Source organism: Platichthys flesus, chromosome 15 (genome assembly GCF_949316205.1).
Source record: "Platichthys flesus chromosome 15, fPlaFle2.1, whole genome shotgun sequence".
In the NCBI taxonomy this organism is placed as follows: Eukaryota; Metazoa; Chordata; class Actinopteri; order Pleuronectiformes; family Pleuronectidae; genus Platichthys; species Platichthys flesus.
In genome coordinates, this window is record NC_084959.1 from 20,264,193 (window position 1) to 20,285,369 (window position 21,177).

The 21,177-nt window shown below is 43.1% G+C and overlaps 1 protein-coding gene across 1 annotated transcript; it reads right to left on the bottom strand.

Annotated features, from left to right (window-relative positions):
- Positions 1-1,154: 1,154 nt before the first annotated feature.
- Positions 1,155-17,981, bottom strand: wscd1b (WSC domain containing 1b). Its single transcript, XM_062406945.1, has 9 exons — positions 17,782-17,981; positions 15,881-16,532; positions 11,055-11,169; positions 9,782-9,966; positions 5,185-5,306; positions 4,460-4,616; positions 3,844-4,008; positions 3,559-3,759; positions 1,155-2,640 (listed from the first exon to the last, which is right to left on the bottom strand). Exons 2-9 carry the CDS (start codon positions 16,269-16,271, stop codon positions 2,288-2,290), a joined length of 1,689 nt encoding a protein of 562 aa, XP_062262929.1. The 5' UTR covers positions 16,272-16,532; positions 17,782-17,981; the 3' UTR covers positions 1,155-2,287.
- Positions 17,982-21,177: the final 3,196 nt, after the last annotated feature.

The following is a 21,177-nucleotide window of genomic DNA, read 5'->3' on the forward strand; positions in this document are numbered from 1 at the left end:
AATCACATGTAGTTTTATAGAACAAGCTGTTTTTGTGTGTTTCCTGTAATAACACAGCTCAGTCCAACACTGACAACTAAATCTTTTAATTGTAGTGTGATCACAATTCTGTAGATCAAGTAGCTGAAAATAGCTGTTTAAAACCACAAAGTGTACGTAGGTTTGTGTGAAACTCTAGCAAAGTGTATGGGATTAATGGGATTTTTTTCAGGTTGTACCAGTGCTGCCACACGAGCACCATTAAGGGATTTCAGTATGATGTTGCCCCTGTGTGAAACCCTTTCTAGAACCAAGATGCACATGCCCATGTTACCCTGTTAGCAGTACTGTACCGACACTCTTGTTCAACCTGAATTCGTATTTAGACACTTGCTTTGCTTTTGCAAAACCATCTCTATGATTTTAATTCACTCCAATTTCAATTTTCCCGGCATTCATGTGATAGCAGTCAGTATTTTCTTCCAGGCGCTTCAGACACATATAGGAGGGCTCCTGCACAGACCTGCATGCATTCGATTCATGGACGATGTTTCTCAGGATTGAATGCAGTTGTGACATTTAATGTTGACATTTGTTGCTGCAGAAGGACTTTAACCTTGTGGCTTGTAGCTGGAAGCAAAATTTTGTCCTCTCTCTCTGTCACTGGGTTGACAGAATATAATGAAAATCTGTTCAATCCAATACAACAGTCCTGGAATCAGTCGTACTTTTGTGAAACTATAAAGTTCAGTTTTCTTTGATTTAGCCTCTCTGCAGTTTCTTATACTCAAGCACCCATGTTATGTTTTATATTATAACCTGAACCACAATGTAAATGTTATTTGCAGACTACTGCATTTAATTGCCTTATTTTGTGCTCTTGACATTGTGTGTCTCTTCTTATAGTGACAGACGTATATATCTATGTTACCTTTTATTAATACCCCAGCCAAAGAGGTTATGTTTACCCTGTTGATTTGTTTGTTAGTTGGTGTGTTTTTTTTGTTTCTTTATAAGCAAAGTTATGAAAAAACAACTAAACAGGTTTCCACAAAACTTGACAGGATGTGTTACGGAAGAACAGGTTCAATTTTGGTGTTTCCTGGGTTTCCCCAGGGAATTGGCAGAGGTATGTGCTCTAAATATTTGTAACATGTAAACACAGAATACCAATATATCATGAACATTTTAATGGATGAATCTGGAAACTTTTCCTAGATCCCCTGGTAGCGTGCCATTGACCTCTGGGAGTCCACAGACCCCCATTTTGAGAACCAATGCTATTAAGTTCAATTAATTCAAGCAGGTTGAGGTGTGCATGCCTCAGTCTACAATGATGAAGCTTGTTTTACTGCCGAGTCTAAAATTCAACCATTAGGTGGCACTGTGTTTACTGTCACGATCAGGGATAATTAAAGTGTTCGGTCTTCACATGAACAATTTGTAAACAGAGTTCTATGGTCAGGGTTGTCCTTTGAATATCATTCTTTTCCGAATTAGTTGTGGCCACTGAACACACAAAGCTACTGAGATAGGGATATGCCTCACCTTGGTCCATTTAAGTGAAAAAACATCTGAAGTAATGCAAACTTGCGTCTTTCAATAATAAAATAAAATGCTCATAACTGTAACAGCTGGGTGTCACATACAGTTTAAAGCAGCTTCACTGTAATCAACACATTACTGCTTCATGAACAGTCATGTACGAGTCGTGTGAAGAGTCCATTCAGTCACATAATTCAGCTTTAAGGCTTTTATCCACCTTGATAGAGCAACCAGTGGAATCCCCCCTTAAACACTGTACAATCAGAGTAATGCTCCTGTGTCTATCATCTCTGTTAGTATGACAGATCATTTTATTCACACGGTCGTGTATTAGAAACATAATATACATGTACTAAATTGAACTTGTGAAGAGTCACAGAAAACCCCTCTTTAACTGAAATGAGTCTGCCCTGGATTTACACACATTCATATTTGTGCAGTCGGGCACTTTGCTGGATAATCCCGACGCTGCAGTCCAACAAATCCTCTCTGAGTATTTGTCATATTTGCTGCTCGCAGAGAGGCAGACCCCGGCCCTGAGGCATTCATCATTCTTCACCGGCGGATCTCACTATGAATTGTCATGTTTTCTCCAGTGACCTCTGCTGTGTTTCCATGACTCTCCAGCCATTCATAGTACGTCTGGCTTATCAAACAGTCAGGTGGTCCACTTGTATTAGCCAGCGTGTGTCTCTTCCCCACAGAGCACTTTGCAAAGAACTACCCTGCTGGACCAGGCATCGGTGACCTTTTCAGATCATCATCATCTAGGGAGGTATTCCTGAGGAAGTCTACTAAAGTTCCTGCTCTGCAGTGCCTCGTCAACAGTGCGGATGAAGGAGTCAATCATCTGTTTCATGTCGGGGTTGAACGGGTCAAAGGAGGACTTCTGGGCCACAGAGCGCTTAAAATGGCCGTCCTGGTTGCTCTGGGCACAAAGCAGCCTCTCCTCAGTCATAGTGACATTTAGAAAGCTTGTGATGAGACGGAGCTGAGGGAGAAGATCTCTCTGTAGCTCCTCGTAATGCACCACCAGCAGGCGGTGTCCAAACTTCAGCCAGCTCAGTGCATGGGATGCCCACCAGGGGGCATAGCTGGAGACAAATTCTGGCCATTCTGCAGGGGAAAGTGAGCATAGTAACACATAACACATTCAATCAAGGATGATGTGATTTGTGGATATAATTAGCTACAGAACTATTAACTGTTGAGCAGGGTAAACTTTTTCCTATTATATGCAGTGTGTATGACATTTATAAAACAATAGAAATGTATTTAAAATGCTCCATCTGTTTTTCACATTAGAGACATTTATTTGAGGTGCAGATATGATGTCAAGTCTGAGGCGATCAGTATAAAAGGGTCAATTCACTCAAACTATACAGCAACATGAATAATCATCATCATAATAACAGCACCCCCTCTAAAAAGAGATGGTACGTCTCAAGGGGTTAAATCATATCTTTCGATAATATACATAACACTGTCCACACTTTGCTTCTTTCCTTGCTGTGATTGTCTGCATACCACAGCACCTGGGCACCCCAGTGGTTTCATATGGACTAGAATTTGTTCCAAAAAAAAACTGCTACTATGTGTTACTGTGACATATATACACATAGATAACTTTTTTTCAGTACCATGTGCATCACACATCCAGTCCCCTTCATCTTCGCTGAATATTTTTTGGGATGCAGAAATTTAAATTTACAAACAGTACACTGTAGGGGGGTGATACTGAAGCACTACTGGATTTCCCTTACATGATGTTGTATTCCTCTGTTAAAGCTTCAGATTTGGTATTTGAATGAGTTATATGTACTGCATATATATATGTACTTATATGTAGAATCTGTGATACAACTCGGGCTCTGCAGTCTTGTGATGCACTCGCAGTCACATTCACAGAATGCCCTGAGGTCTAATGTTGCTGTAACATCAGCAGCAGGACATTATGCAGCAATAAGCACAGAATCCTCCAGCAGAGCCATAAAGCACTCGGTTGTTATGTCTGTGTGGATTGGACTGTATTACCTTTACTTTTCCACTGTGTGTCTGTGGCGTGTCCCAAATGTCCGGCACACTTGCGGTTGAATTCAGCCATGAGGGAGCGGTAAGGGTTTCGAATCAGCAGGATGGTCGAGTCGAACATTTCAATCTCTTTCTGACCGCTCTCGTGGGTCTTCACGCAGATGCTGCGGCCACTCTTCCAGTAATCCTTCTCTCCTTTGAAACCTGGTACCAACAAATAGTCAGCTGAAGGGCAAAATTTCACTTCAACACTTGTATAGAAAGAGTTGTGGTGACACAAACACACACCTCTGTTGTATAGCGTGCCGTCGAAATAGAAGCTGCCAGTGTAGTAGCCGGTCACAAGCTCGATGAGGTGCCGTACCCAGGTGTTGCCTGCACCAGGAAAACTGGAAAGAGCCACGAGGGAGCTGGATCTCTGAGGCAGAAACATCCTCTCTTTGCACCTGGAGTCTGCAGCCACAGAGCTTTTGTTGTCAGTGTCAGTTATAGAGCAGCAGAGGAGCATAACAATTGTAAACTGTGGATTCATTTTCAGGACAAAGTGAACGTGGAACGAAGGAAATGGATCAGAGGACGAGAGTAGAAAGTCTTTTTTTTGTTATACAAGGACAATATTCACACACAGTTTCAGAAAATAGAATAGTTATGGTTGTTTTTACAGGACATTTTACTGGAGGCGATACAGGCTGGAACTTTAACTGCTGTGTGTGATCCGTAAAAATGACTGACAAAGCAGAACGGGATGGGATTAAAACACAGGCAAGCTCTGGTAATTATTACATTATCAATTCTCCCTGTAAAAGCATTCACAATGAGGCTTTACATGATTGGAGTATTAAACATAATGACGTGATGTGCAGTTGATTGACACAGGCTTGCATCTGTGGTGCAAGCATCTCACCAAGCACAGGAGTGTGATACACCTGGTAGTGGTCGTGCTCGGTGGATGCTGTGGGTGTGGAGTTACTGGTGTTGTTCACAGCAGTGTTGAGACTGAACAGAGGAGATGTCCAAGTACAGAAACAGTGCGGTTTCTTGAACACAGCCAGCGGCAGCTCCTGCAAACAAAAAGCACAGAGAGGCGCAGTGTTTTCATATGACTCATCGTATTCACTTTTCTCTCCAAATTCTTCTTTTCGACCCACGGCTGTTGTGCGAGCACACTTCAACAGCAAATTCTTTGTTCTTCATTTTTTGATGTTCATTAATTCCGTCCCTTTTCCAGCTACAGAAGGTCAGAATGCTCAATGTCAAAGCACAAGGACACACACTGCAGTAAAAATTTGAGAATTGGAAATGCATAATCACTCACACATGCAGACACACACGCAGACACACTCCACACAGTGAGAATTAATCACGTTGCGGTCGCCACCAGATGATGTGCAGTATTTCTAGCAGCAGTTTCAGTTTTCGGAGGAGATTCAGCTGTATCCAGTCAGATCTCATCGCAGGATTCAGACTACTTCTAATTAGAGGCACATTAAACCTTAAATATTCAGCAAAATTCAAGGAGCTCTGTGCGCCCACATGTGATCTCCTGGGAGAGGAGAACCACTGCAGAGAGCTACAGTGTGTGCAATTAATTGATCACCAGGTCTGTAATTTCAGAGAAAACCCTCAAACCTTATCAGTGCAGGTCTCGATGCAGGACTGTGTTGTCAGGTTGGGCTGAAGGGAGTGGACGGGGAAGGTGGCGACTGTGCTGTTCTTCAACTTGAAGCAGCCGCGGAAGTGAACATTTCTGACTGAAAAGAGAAAAATACATGAGCAAATAGTAGCATGCTTGTAACTATAAAATTAACCTTTAGCAGTCATCTAAATTGGCCAGATTTGGGAAGGATTTTTATTTACCTGCAGATGAGAGCAACTCGGCAATAAATGATCAGATTGTTAAATGACAAAACAAAAACTATAATCTAGTTTCAGGGTTAAATTTAAATCAGCAACTATCAGGGTTCCTACAGGTTTGAACAAGTTCAATTTAAGACTTTTTAAGAGCTTTTTAAGACCACTTTGAATAGAATTTAAGACCTATTTCACGGCCATACTGGCAAAAAAGTATGAAGGAAAATTACTATGAAAGAAGAAATAAGTAGCAGAATTACTTGCAAAGTAAATGTATTCCCGTTCAACATAACAATGACTGAACAGAACAGTACACAGAACTGTGTTTGCGTGTCTGTAGACCTGGTGAAGAAGAAATACAGGCAACAGCTAGCTGGCCCTGCACTGAGGCAAAGACTGTATCCCTGGACTTACAGCAGTTGGAAATCCAAACAGGTCCAAAATAGTTACAAATATAATCAGAAATAACTGTGCCTTCTAGTCAATAAGGACGCTTTTGTTTGTCAAACAGTTACCAACTATGAGTTTGATTGAGTGTAACGATTCTTTCAGCATAGAGAAAAAAGGATGTTCCAAAAAAAAACATCCCAACCCAGCACTGCATAAACATGCTGCCTAGGCCACGGTCTCCTTTTCAATTGTCTCCAGCACAGCCAACTTCTCCTTGCAGCCCCTACTAAGAATATTTAACTTGGAGTTAACCTTGGCCATCTTGCTGCCAGCCTTGCCCTCAGCCTCTCGAACACCGGCGAGATGGCAGGCGTTTGTTGTTGGTTTTTCACTTCTCTTGTGTTTCTCTGACTAGGCATGCAATTCTAAAGCCCTTACCCCTGATGTTCCCAGTTTTACTGTTTTCTTGCTACAGGTGCAGTGGCCTTTAAAAACATTCCCCTCCACTGGTTTTAACCATGCTCTAAGCATGCTTTTATTCTACCAAGTTTTGTTGAACCTGCACTTGCCCATTAAGTTACAAAAGACGTCAACACACCAGTAGAATGTCTTTCTCTTTTAGCTTGATTGTCCTGCGCGTTTTCCATTGCTAGACATAAAGGCTGCCTATCTGCAGCGCGGAGGTGCGCGCAGAGCACAGAAAGAGGAGCGTGCCTTGCAATTCTGCGGCAGGAGCGCACATTTAGCGGGGGTGCGCTCAGAGTAACGCAAACGGAGTGTGGCGAAGTAGTAATCAAGCGTGTAGCGCGAGACAGAGAGGAAGAAGACAGCTGTCCGTCAGACAGAGACTGCTGTCTGTTTGTGCATGTGCCTCCGCGAGAAACGTGAGTGGGCACTGTATGTTATTAGTAGTTTCAGACTTCTTTAGTTAACTTGCACTGCTGGGGCTGCACGGTCAGCGCGAGTGCAGCGTTATCGGTGGGTTCCTCGCTAATATGTATATACGGATAGATAAGGATGTTTATTGTTAATATAGAACCACACATATTCCCACCCATATCCTGCCCTGCCTTTCATAGGCATATGTTGTACTGTGCTGTTTCCACATTAAATAACATTAACAGAGAGAAGTCGTCTGAGCCGTGTTTTAACAGACACACCTGGAGCGGAGCTGGAAATCAGAACCTGCTAAAAAGAATAAGTTCCTCATGTACAGTCCTTACATCAATCCTCAATACGTTCTCACCGGGGGCTGCAAAGTTAGTGATGGTTCCATGCTGATTTATATCCATACGAATTGTTGGGGGGGGGGACTGATTACCGTACTGCTTACTTTGCAGCGCGGACATTTCCTCAAAGCACATTTACTGGAGAGCAAGTTATCGCGAAGTCGCTACCTAATCCAATACATTTTTAAGACCTAGCTTAAAAAATAGCTAGAATTTTGTTTTATAATACATTCAAAATTCAGCTGCAAACCACCAGCGATTCATAAGCATTCAATCATGAATAATAGTGTATATGAAATCAATTCCTTCTATAATAGATTTTACCTTTTCGACAACAAAAAGGGACTGCATTAGAAATCTTCATGGATGATCAGTGTCGTTGAATTTGACAATTATCATAATGAAATAATGAAACTTGAAAAATAAGTAATACAAATGACTAATCATTTTAGCAGTATACAACTAAAATAATTTCAGATAAAATATGCAGTATCTTAAATCATGCATCACGATCAGTGTGAGATTCTGTGAAGGAAATCAACATCTTTGTCAAGAAAGAACTATCCTAGCGTCTGCCTGAAAATACTCCAGTCGCAGCCTCAGGGAATATTCTACACTGAAATATGTTTCAACAAATGTCATAAATCAAGTTGAAGGTGGTGCTAAGCATGAGTTCATGCAAAAATCCACCTGTTTATTCAGCCTTAATCATGAAGTGGAACAACAACAAAGCAGAGAGGCGCATCACTTAGTTGAATGTCTTGACTTAAATTATTTTACATTATGAATGTTTTGTCAAGAAAATTGAAAAAAAAAAAAAAAGGATTGCTCTATTTCTCTCTCCAGGCCAAGGGTGTTGCTAAAAGGTGGTCCTCATCTTCACACCATCAATTAAAAAAAAATTATATTACATTTTCAAAGCCCTGTTAAATGGGCCATTGTACTGCTGACACCAGCTCACTGTCGTTTTTTCTTTCCTACACTTTTCCAGATGCACGGCTGTCAGATATGACGACCGTCAGCAGTGATGGAAAGATAAGACTGTTTGGCTCATGGCTGATGAAGGTCTTTGTCTTTACAAATAGCATACTTGATTTTTATAATTGTTTGGTTTAACTTGCCTTGCTTAACTGCAAAAACCGCCTTATTTTGGAATACCGCCTTAGGGACATACGAACTTGACAATTTCAGACATGAACTCTTCAAGTACGGAGAAGGTCTATCTGCACAATTGGGTCGGACTTTCTTTACAGTTTACCTTTCAAATATAAACAAAGCAATAGAAGATTCTCTGGAGCATGAGGGGTGGAGCAGCATGCAGAGGGTCGGACTTAAAGGACCCATCTTATGCCCATTTACCACAGTTGATGAAATGTCTGTAACATACTTTTGTCAAAATACCACAAGTATCATTTAAAACAGCACCTTTTTACCCTGTCTAAAACAGCCCTCCTCATATTGACCAGTTTTGAGTGGAGTGCCCTGCAGCTAGCTGCTGCTCACTGGGAGCTGCGAGGGCAGCTCACTGGGAGCATTGGAGACTTCCCTGCGGTGAAGCTGGCTCAAGGAAAGCAGCGAGTTAACACGCGGCAAAAGCGACGGGGAAGCGGCGGTGACACGGTGCGATGCGGGGATGTCCGAGGCATCTGCTGATGCGATGACATAGCGGCTGGGATCAGCTAACGTCGCCACCTCGGACAGCCCGGATCGTACCGTGTCACCGCCGTTTCCCCGTCTCTTTTGAGGCGTGTTAGTTTGCTGCTTACCTTGAGCCGGCTACACCGCAGGGAAGTCTCCAATGCTCCCAGTGAAGTGCCCTCGCTACTACCCCTCAGACATCTAAGTGGCCGCATAAGCATGCTAATCTTCGAGGCGGAGACCCCCGGGACACTAACCGCTTTCCGCATGATCCAAGCTTCACCCTAATGCACAGTGTCTGCAGTGTCAGCCCGGGCTCGACCAGCCCGGCTCCGTCGGCACCGTCTCCCTGACTACGACTATGACATATTTTTCTGTCGTGATCCCATTCGACGCCATCTAGCATATCGTTTCTGACATAGAGGAACCACAACAGATTGCGGGAGTTGTTTTTTTCCAGAGTTTTTGGAACGGTAGACATGTCAGATACCCGAATTAACGTGTAGAAGCACTACAAAAGTGGAATTTTCCTAATATGTCCCCTTTAACATATACATTTTGCTGTGGATATCACATGTTTTTGTTTACATCACATTGACACCAAAGTCGACCCTTATCAATAAAAGCTCTCTTGACACCTTTGTCAATGTCTTCTGTGGCAGGGCTTTTTCATCCTCAGATATTCAAATCTCTTTTTTTTTTCTTCAGTTTTGCATCTGTCACATGTTAGAATTATCATCAATCCTCTTTTAGGATCTCCTACTGTGTTCTCACACAGCTCATCACATAAAAAAAAAGAACAATAACATGTTTAAATCATTAAAATAAGGTAAAACATTACATAAAAAGCTGCCCCTGCTCTAGTGAGTATTTCTTGCAGCAGGAAAGTATATTTGTTTGATAATGAAAAAATAAACTACAATTCAACCTTTTAGATTGTTTCGCATTCATGTGTGAAAGGTGCACAATCCTTACTGATATAATTTTATCATTTTGATAATGTTTTTGAAGCAATTTTCTCGCTCGCCTGTGAAGCCTGTGAAGTCGACCACACTGTAGCTTGTTCACAGAAGAGGCAGCAAACAGTCCTCCTCCTTCCCCGAGGGACTTTGACTCACATTTTCTGTGACCTGGCAGCTGCTCCTCCACCTTGTAAATGGAGAGTCGGCCGACGCCGCCACAGGGAGAACCTCGCTCGCCCCGACAGACCAGACTACAGTCCTCCTCAGGAGCCCGTAGGCTAGTGATCCGGTTCCCGCAGTGGCATTCAGCTCCGTACTCCAGACCTGCAAACTGGTACCCACTAATCACACACACACACACATACACACATACACACAAACAGATATCAACATTGTCATTGCTTAGCCGAGGGCAGTCCATAACCTCAAGCTCCTGGCCTAAGGCTAAAACATCCCACAGGACATTAGTTAACATTTCAAACTTATCAATTAACTCAAGCTTCCAAGCATCAAATGTGGATGGTCTGTCCCCTGTGATATTTGTCAGTGCTCCTCTTCTGCACTCGTCTGACGGTGTAATGCTTTTTTTCTGGCTGAACTGCGGCAACCTCTGATCTATACTTTACATATCAAAGCTGTTGTGACTCATCCCTCTTCCCCTCTCTCTCTCGATCTCTCTTCCCCTACCTCTTTGGAAAAAGACTGAGACCTCATCAAAATTGACCTTTTCACATATGTCCTTTGAATCTTCCTCATAAATTGCCTTGACTTTTTACATTTTTCTCATTGCCGTAATTGGCCCGCTCAGGTAACGAGCATGGCTGCTTTCCATGTGAATGGGCGGGGGGGTCGGACAGGGGGAAATGCTCAGTGGGCTTGAGATGTGAGCACCGACACTCAGTCCGACTGCCTCCATCTGTCGTCTGCTGCTCTGCTTCACTGGGGCTACACTGCTTTCTCTGCTGCTGAGATATGAAAAGGAATAATTCAAGCGGGTCATTCAATGAGGTTCTTTTTTAAGTGTCCACTTTCCTCCCTATATTGTGTTGCAGGTTTGGAGAGTTGCTGCAATCTTAAATCAAAGCCTAACCCTAACCACATCAGAGTTTATCGCACCGCAGCCACAGAGCAGCACATATCTAACTACTGATTTATTCAACAACTGCTGTAGTCGGCTCATTAAGCTTTCTGACACACACCCACCTCCCTCCTTCCTTCTTCTGCAACAGATCAGGCCTTCTGTCCTGGCCTGCTCCTCACTCTTCCCCTCTCTCTTTTCCCCCTCATCTTTTACTGTCATCCAGCCACCTGGCTCTCCGCTGAGTCCAAACACAGGAGGCATTCATGGAGGAGACTGAGATCCAAAGCATTTACTCAAACAGCAGGCCTTCTGTGGTCCCTTCACAGGGGCACGCCGCAAACGCATTACCTTTCCGAGCAGGTGTCCTGACACAGAGAACTGGTCATTTTGCGCAGGTCATAAAGCATGGTCCCTCCCAGGGCTCGATCGGTGGCATTGTGCAGAAAGCAACCGATGTAGGTCCCTGCATGTGTCAAGAAAAAAATCAAGTTGGAAAAATTCCCTTTTAAGACATTAGCAAATGCCCTCACAAAATGGAGGTAGTCCATGAAAAAGCATGCAAAGCCAAAATACTTTACCCTCTTTATTTACAGCTTTGAAAATGTGAGGGATTTCTCCAGTTCTTTTATTTGACTATAAATGTTTAATCAGTCTGGATCATTAAAGATTAATTGATAATCCAAATTATCACAACCTAATAACATTAGAACAAATATAAAGACGCCTTTCAGACTCATTATGAACTTATTTGCTCGCTGCGAAATAAAAAATCATCTCCATGTAATGTATAATAGGCTCCGACAGACTATTGTGATGTGCTGACAAGATTAAGGCTCGATATAAAATGTCGCCTAAATTCAGTGTTTGATGTTACCCATGTCTTTGCCACACTGTCACATCAAAGCTAGATCAGCTGACACATTAAAGTCTCTTTATAAATACCTTAAATAAATATCTGTGTGGAGGAGAGCGTATGCATTTCTTTTGTGTGGTGGCTTCATTTACATCTCGCCCCTTGGGTCTGAGACTGGAATATTTTTAGGCTATATGCTGGATGTTTCTTCTTTCCTTGTATGGGATATATGCAGATAATTCACCAGTGCTGGTTGTTCGGTTTATTTCACAAACCCTGTGAATTTGTATTCATGGATGTTTTGAAGGTTTCAAGGACACTGAGGATTCAGTGTTTTTGTGTTTACTGAGAGAATAAAAATAGACGTGATGCCAACCGGTCAAAGAGAGGATTTAAAGAGTGTTAGAGGAGATACATGTCAGTAGGACTGGAGAGATGTGGTAGCAAGGTTCGAAGACAAGATGGAAGCAAGCAATGGTCTGTGAAATATCTGGCAGGCCAAGCACCACCATATCGAATTCATGATTCAATCAGTCTGCTTGTCTTCTGAACACCAGCAGCCTGAACGCTCCAAGAGGCCAGGTCTGCCACATCTGAGGCAAGAAGCATCTCAAGAGAGATCACCTCGAGGCCCTGTACCCCCTCCACCGAGCAGGGCAGGTCATTGCTTTAATCAAAGTGAAGGAGAAGCCCTGGGCAGACGCTGCTGAGTGTTAATGGAGACCACACTTAGGTCTGATCCTGTGTAGCTTTCTTAGACACTAAGACAGATGGCTGTGCTGGAGCAGATTCTTCGCATCAGGAGAGGATGGAGGAGGCTAATGACTGACAGAGTATGATGACATGTGCTACTGCCACGGTCGAGACGTGCGGTCTGTTTGTTCATTAAAACGTCTGAAGAAGGGTCATAGTCTCTCTAAGGGCTCTATAATATCATCAAAACCACAGTAGAGAGGGGCTCAACACATGGTTGGCTGCCTAATGCTGGGGTCGGACAGGGTGATGTCAAAGAGGTTGTCTGATATTAAATGTCTAAATTGTATTTGTATAGAGCTTTTCTAGTCTTGATGACATCTCAAAGCAATTTTTTTAATTATATTATTTGCCGTTCATTCACACATTCACACAGTGCATCTATGTGCAGCAATTTCTCTATGAGAACGACAGCATGCGTAAATGGACTGGGATCAAACCAACAACCTATTTCTGGAAAGACCCGCTCTACCCCCTGAAACAAGCGCCAGCGCTTCCTGATTACTTCAAATTTAACAGGTGAATCAACACAAGCTTAATCCAAAGTATGGAGAGTAGCACTGGTTGCACAGAGAGTGTGACTCCCACTGTGCAACCACTGCAATATGTCTTACTTCTGATCCCTCTGCAAGTCTCTGGGCGTGTAATGCATCTGATATGTACTTTACATATCAAGGAAGTTGTGACTCACCCGTGCAAGGTACGGATATTCCAGCAGCAGACACAGCGCATTATACAAGTATTATACTCTCTCCCACTTTTATTATAAAATGTTTAAAAAGGTAGGCAGCATCCTGAATCTAAGAATATCTGAGACCGTTTTTGTTCCCAGCGGTGAAATATTATTAATGCTGTGTCACTGAATAAAGATCCAGTAAAAAAATAAGAAAAATAAAGAATTGATAGGAAATCATAGACCTAAAATATTGTATTACAAACATGGAGAGGGGAGGAGACTGACTAGAAGTGCAGGAGTTAAATCTGTCTCATTGTGCATTAAGGTGTAAAGTGTTCATCAGTCAATACATTTTCAGTGACTGCAATACAAAGATAGGTTAAAGCTACTTGCTGTAGATTACCCAACACTCAGGAGTTTTTATTTTACACTGTGGAATATAGGACATTATAGATTTTTGTTGTTATGACATATGCATCTGCTTCAAACATCTGGTATATGTTGGAGTTAAATCAGAGACTGTGCCTGTGAGATTTGGATATCAACATTGTGTGGTATTAATTCGAACTGTTTAGTGTCTGCAAAATCACGAAACATTTCCTTCCCTTTATTATGCTGAGTAAGAAGTGGGTCTTGATCCGACAGACTGAAATGGGATGTGACATTGGTGTAACATTGAAACTACGGATGCAGCTTAAGATGGTTTTATTTAATTCATCCATAAAACCCGCCTGTCAAATTAGTCTTTTACTCATTTAGTCATTTGCTTCACCAAAATAAGATGAAGTGTTCAGATTGCGTCTTTGATTTGATCTGTTGTCAAAAACAAAAGGTCATTGAATTTACAATTACAGAAGCAAACAAGAGAAACCATGTGAAATGATTAAGTGTCTTGTATCAATAAATGACTTAAAAGATTAATTTGACATTCTGGGAAATGCAATTTGTCTGCTACTAGAGACGGTTGATATAACTCTCATTTCACTATATCCTCATATCTTAAATATACCTCCAGCCAGCACACTGTTAGCTTAGCTTGGATGAAAAACTAGAACCAGAGGTTTTTGTTGGTTTGACTTCTTGAGGTCTTCTTTTGGGTTGCCTGGAAACCTCATAGTGATGATGAGGCTCCCTCTCGTGACTTGAATAAAACAAACAAGACATTTTAATAAGTGAACTTTAGATGTGGATTTTCAGGCTAGCAACTCCAACCTGTTTTATGCCTTATACTAAGCTAAACTAGCTGACTGCTTGCTGAGGCTTGATATTCACTGACAGATGTGACAGTGGATCATCCAACCCACGGCAAGATATCATTTCTTTAAAGCTATAATTGATTATTAGATTGGCTCATTTTCTATCAAACGATCAACTAAACAAATGTTAATGTATTATATCATACATTGGGGTTCAGTGTTTTTTTCTCTGACAGCTACAGTTGCTCCTCCAAGACATGTGACACAACAGACCTGGCTAATTCAATTCTGTGTCCAGGGTAATACTTTTCAACAGGAATCTTTGCCAGATGGCTGTTACTGAAACTGTTCTCATTCCTGCCTCCCAACATTTTTCATCTTTATTACCCTGTTTAGTGACTGAGTGGTTATGTAGTGTCTGTTTAAAAAAAGGATTAAGAGCTCTTATAGGATGCTTTTCAAGAATGAGCTGGAGGGACCAAATGTTCCACTAAAAGTAATTCCACTATATTTATCTTTTCAACAAAATGGCAATGGCACTGACAGGCACCGATAAACAATAAAGTACATCTCGAGAGATATCCTTCTGTATAATGGTGAAGACTATTTGACAGAGCGTACAAGGAAGGAAGTGTATGATTTTTATCTTCATAATCACTAATTTATTTTCTAGAAACTTCTTTAGTGTTTGCCTGCCCCCTCCCCCCGTGATGTCGAGAGGATCAGTGAGCTCTCTCCCACATCTAGAAGATCTGAGGCACCCACACGTAAAATGTCATATAAATGTATAATGAAGCTCCTCTAAATGTTCTAAGGTCATGCTCATCTGTTCGTAAATGTAGACTGTCTGATGTGAGTGCGCCGTGGAAGCAGAGAGTGCGTTTCCTCGCCCCAGGGCCATCTGAGCTAAAAAGGTAAATCACTGAATAGAAAATAAACTTGTATATTTGCTTCTTCATATATTATTCACTAGGAAAACCACAGTCTCAGTGCAGACATCTTTGCCAAGGTATTTCTATCCCACATAGCCTCCTCCACTGCTTCACTTCAGATGGCAAAGATAGTGTTCGAGCTGAGATCTTTTTCATTGACTCCGCAGTGATATCTGCTCCTGTTTAACGGCAGGAGAGGCGCACAACCTTGGCTGCATATACACAGAGGCAGTTAATTATTGGCAAAACCACATTAGCTTACATGAGGAGACCACACAACCACGCCTCTCAGGTAACATATCTGGGGGGCAGACATTGTGGAGGTTCACGAGTTGTGGAAAAGCAGAATAAGAAGCTGAACAGAATTTTACGGCCTCAAGAAAATGAATTTGGGCTCTATTTGTTTTTGTGCAGTTTGTGGTGAGCAATAGTAATTTTGTATGCCATACTGTTAACACCTTACTTGTGCAGTAATTAATGTAATTAGGCCATGCAGTGCTCAGTAGTCACATGTGAATATTAACACTGGTGGCTTGGCTTTGCTCTGCTTGCCTGCTGGCTGGCTATAAGGGAAGCTATAGAAGCAACACCTCTGATTTAATTTAGACCTGGACTGAATATAAAACAATGCTAACTCAGTGTGGAGACAAATCCATCTCCTAACACTGATTGTTAAGATTCATATTTTATAAATAATAAACACAATTTCAATTTTTTATTTAATAAACATCATCTTAGAACAGGGTAAGGGTATCATTACTTACCCTTGTGCCTGCTGCTCCTGTGCAGAGGGACTCTCTGCTCTGGACTCTCTGGCATCAGACTGTGAAACCAGCGGCGATGTAAGTGTTGGACCCCAAGGCTGCGGGAAGCAGGCCAGTGTCGCCCTGCCTTGGCTCCTCCTCCAGAGACAGACTGAACGGGGGCCCATCTGGAGCGGGCCCTCACGGCCAGGCCCGCTGACCTGAGGGCGGTGGGAGGCGCTGCTAGGGACAGCATGGGTGGCAGGATGGCGAGGTTTGGCTGGGCGACTCTGATGCTGGAGCGCTGCAGGAGCAGGATGCTGCCTGCCATCAGATAGGCGATGCCGAGGCAGAGCAGCAGCATCTGAGCCCGCTTCAACAGGCAGTGCAGCTTGTAGAGAGGTGCCACCATTCCCCCGCCGTTTGACTGTCTCTCACCTCAGCGAAAGGCCAGTTCATGGATTAGGAGCAAGAAGATGTATGTGTAGCCTCCTTAGAACTTCATGATTTTGAGAAAGTCCGACAGCATCTGGCAGTGGTATAGACGGTGTGTCTTGATCCTTCATTGCCACAATGACCAATCGCAGCACAGGAACAGTGACTGTGTTACGACAGAGAGGGATGTCATATCCAGGCTCTGGTCATTGACCCCAGGATGATCCATGAGGAAAAGCTGAAGCACAAAATCGGAGGAAGACACAAGGAGCTGGATTTAAAGTACACGTGTATTTTTCTTTATGGTAGCACAATCAAAGTGAAGGCATGTACTCAATATGTCTGGTATGGTGGATGAACGGCTTATGTTGACATATGGGGTTGTGTTTCTGTCTTGCAGCCATGGATCCCTTGGTGTCTGCTGCCTCGCTGCTTTCATTGGGGCCATTTGTTTTCTAATTCAAAGCCCTGCCTGAAGTTTTGCTCCGCCATGTTTCGTCAGTCTGTGCTCTTCCATCACCATAATCCATTTTATTAGAATAAAGAAATGACATTCTCCTCTTCCGAAAAGGACTTTTAAAAAGCGATTTCTCTTTCAGTGCAGAGATTTCATTTAGGCCTAATTCTGTCAGATTATATTTTAATTTAACGCTGTATCTCCAAGCTTCACATTTTAAATCTCAGTTATCACTGCAATGACATGATGAGATAAAAAAATTGTCTGGAGAGAGCATTAGGGCCGCTTATGAGATGGGGATTATCAGATCAGACTTATCTGTGGAGCGATGGATAAGTGGTGGGTGAAAAACATGCAAAGAATTCTGAATAATCAGGGTGTGAAGCATCCTGGTGCTGTCAGGGCGATATGCTGATGGTTTGACTAAAGATTTCGGGAATTAGCTGCAGCCCTGACCTGCTCTCTGACACGACGGTCTCATGCAAGCCCCCAACTCATTAATACAGCTGGTTGTATTTACAGCCAACACAAGCTCCCAAGTAACACCAGCTAGTCAGCCTGTACACCCCTCAACAGATGCCCCCCCTTTTCACATCCAGCGATATCTTCTAATGTCTCAGTGGCCGTCACACACCGTCATGCCCTTCAGCTCTACACTTTCAGGCCTGTCTTGTTACGCCCCCCCCCCCCCCCCGCGCACACACACACACCCTCGGATAAACAAATCAAATAAAAAGTAGGGGTGCGGTGGTGCTCCCGAGGTTTGAAGCAACAGTTTGCAGAATGAACAGCCTCTGATCAAGTCCGAGTGGCCAAGTTCCGCTCAACTCCGGATCTTTGCTCACGAAATAACTGTGTCCATGAAACATCCAGCACGCCGATTTGGCTAGGTGGGAAGAAGGGGAGGTCGAAGCATTAATGAATAAACAGCGAGAGTAAACACGCGTCACCTATTTAAGGAGCCGAGGTCTTCCATCTTAAAAAAAACCCTTCTCACTGTTTCTCCACCATTTACAGTAGAGAGGCTTACCTTCAGCCGCGGTGCGCGTCAGACGGCATCCCGGTGTCGAGCCACCGCATCTCAGTCTGTGGCCGCTGTGGTCGCCTTTTTCCCCGATTATTGTCCGGCAAACGTCCCCCCGGCTCTCCAGCATTTCCCAGAGCAGGTGTTATATAAGCACTCTCTCTCTGTCTCTCTGTCTCTCTCCCTCCCTCTCTCTCTCTCTCAGCCAGTGCCGTCACTCTGAAAGGCTGGCACGGCGATATAAAGCCCAGGCGGAGCGTGTGTGTGTGTGCGTGTGTGTGTGTGTGTTGACGAGAGTGTGGAGGAGGAGGGGTCGTCAGTCTCATTTGCATTGGCGGTCTAAACGCGTCACAGCTCCTCCGCTGTGCGAACAGGAGAATGGTGTCCACCAGTCCGCAGCTTTGCAGTGAACACATACACGGGGGGCTCATTATAAACTGGGGCTTCACCACACACTAGGTTGCAATGTAACACGTCTTTTGTACAGCAAATAAACCAAACCTTCCAGCAGTCGTGTGAGGCTGTTTGGCAAAGAAAGTGACAGATCCTGCAAGGTCACGCTCGCCAAGGTAGAACAAACAATAATAACAACAACAAATGTCATGACATTTATTTGGCAGCCGTATATGTATATATCAGGTCCGATCAGGGTAAAAGATTCAGATCCATTATGAACATGTATTGGTCACGGTTTTTCCTTTGTTGACGTCACTTTGCTTTTCAGCACCACGAACAGCGCCTGACCCGCAAATTTACCTTGCGTAGCAAAAAACTAAAATGGACGGAAGCGCACAAGTGTCTTCACGGGCGCACACGGTCTTTTGATTCAGCGTAGGTTCATGAATGTTAATCTGAGCTGGAGTCACCAGGCTCTGTTTCATTAAAAATCTGAAGAAATCCGGGGGATCTAAAACAACTTGACTCATTTCTTAGTGTAGTGGTTTGAAGAAGTTTCAAATGTGGGGAGGATGGGATGTTCGGGGAGATCTTATCAGCATTTCAAAACATACAGTACAGTCAGGATTTGACACAGACCTTTCTTTGCCTTTGTTTCTGGCCTAGATGCGAATTTAATTGCCCTCCAATCCTCCATGGGACATGAGCATGTCATGGGGCATTTATTTCAGAGTACCCTTACACTTTATAACTGGTTTATGGGTAGGCTACTGCAAGTCATACAAGAAGTAATAAAGAAAAATGTGCAACCAGTAAAGCATTTCAGTAAGCTCAAGTGTTGAGCTTATTCAGCTCCTTGAATGCCTCTATAGAATATGCCAAGTATACACAAGACAATGTAGAATAATCAATAAAGCAGTGGTTCTTGAAGTGGGGGGCGCAATGTCACAGACAAAAAAAAAAATAATATAAAAAATTTAAAAAAAGACCGACCACCTGTCACTGGTTAGTGAAAGCTCCCTCAGTGGTGAAATGCTAGGGGCTGGACTGACACAAACAAATCCAATACTGTTTCGTTCCTGATCCACCAATCAAAAGAGGAGTGTTATCATTTAATGTGATGCGAGTTGCTCGTACGCTTCCGAGTATAAAAGTAACTGCAGGCATGGTCAGTGCTCACCCTCACTGAGACGACACCCTTGCCCTTGTTTCCTCTATAATTCAAATATTCTGCTTTACAAACAGTCTTTTTAAAGACTCACTCCTTCCTTAGTAATACCTTCTTGCACTTGCAGCAGGCCTATTCGTGGCCTAATCTAAGGAGTAATTTGCTCCACACTCTTTTAGAAAGCTCATAGCCCCAAGAGCTAGCCTTCAAGCTAGCTAACTTCTTCCAACTGCAGCTAGCCCTTTTCTCATTAACACCCACCTTTACATCTTCAATCATCCACCGTGTTGCAACAAATAAAACACTAGCACTTGAATACTGTTCTGTGCTGTCCCTGTCTACATTGTTCACTGTTCGTTTTGTTAGGAACCATTGCCTAGCACAGCCTTATTCATTAGACGGTGGACTAGTGGCAGAAAGTGCGACTATGGGAAAAAATCCAACGGTGGTCTCTGGTTCGAATCCACGGAGTGACAACAAGAACAACATACCTGGATGGACAACACCTGGATCTGTTCCACACTGTCAAAGTGCCTACCCCACCCCTCTGTCTAAGTGCCACTGAGCAAGGCACCTTACTCCCCTAATCTCACGGATGGGTTGATCAAGATAATACACGACAAAACAATGCATTCGATCAGGAGGTGAGCAGTTACCATTACCTTTCTTCTCAGCAGTTTGAGTTCTGAATCAGAAATCTATTTTAACCGCTGAAATCATAGTAATAAATAAGAAAAGTAAAAGAGCAATGGTCCTCTGGCTGAGATCAGTAGAGCCAGGACGTTAGGTATAATGCAAACCAGTCTCATCAGAAAACGTTCAGTGGCAACGTTGGTCCACTTGGAACGACGTTACCATCTCACATTCTGGCCTCTCAGAGTGTGAGATGGTAACATTTTGTCAGCCCATTGTTTTGCATTGGCGTGTTCTCACGTCACGTGACTCACAAGCTCCCGTCTGCGGAGAGGAAAACATGGCGGATATTCCTTGTTTTCTCAGATAAAAATATAGTTTTGTAACTTAGTTTGGGCATAAAAATACATTCTGACACCATTTCTAGCGAGAAATGTGCTCTTTGCTTCCACAGTCTTCAGCCAGTTCGTGCTTATGATAAATATTTTAATAGTTATCACGAATGTTTTTATCGTTGCTATGAGGGTTGCTATGACGCTGCCATGCCAGCACGGCGCAGCGTGCTGTTAAAATCACCGTCCCTGCGTGGTGTCCTTCAGTGATCGTGAATGTTATTCACGTTATATAATATTCATATCTGAGGCTAGATTACACCTCTAATGCGAAGGATCCTGCGAGACCGTTCATCCCGAAGGAGGACCGACTGCGCCACGGACGGACTGGGCGAGCGGAACTGACGTGTGGCTTTTAGTAAACATCCCGACCTTTAACTCTGGGCTGCGTAGTAAACACCGAGCGCTTGGAAGACAAACGATGTCATCTTCCTTCTGTCAGGTAAGTAGTTTATTGTTTTTAAAGATCGTTACGATCTAGGTTTACAGTCTGAGTGCTGAGACAGCGGATGCGGAGTCCGTTGATACACACAATGCTAATCTTCAGCTAATACGCCATTGTTAGCCACATGCTACTGCCCACCGTAGCCTGTGCTACCTGGGAGGTGAATACATGGTTGTTGAAACCAGTTCAAGACGCTTAGCTCATCATTGAGGGACGCTACAATATAAATATAAACATGAATTTGATTTATGAATGCTTTAGATTAATAAGGAGTGTATTTCTCTACCATTACTCCAAAATATCAGATCAATTTGGTTTAATGTATAGTATGCAATATGACAATAATGTTTCCATGTTATGGAGTTGCA

Excerpts from the sequence above, each read along its gene's own strand:
- wscd1b (XM_062406945.1), bottom strand. The coding sequence starts at position 16,271 with ATGGTGGCACCTCTCTACAAGCTGCACTGCCTGTTGAAGCGGGCTCAG. Across the intron at positions 9,967-11,054 it reads CAGGACACCTGCTCGGAAAG|TGGGTACCAGTTTGCAGGTC; the intron begins GTAATGCGTTTG and ends GTGTGTGATTAG. Across the intron at positions 3,760-3,843 it reads CGGCACGCTATACAACAGAG|GTTTCAAAGGAGAGAAGGAT; the intron begins GTGTGTGTTTGT and ends TGTTGGTACCAG.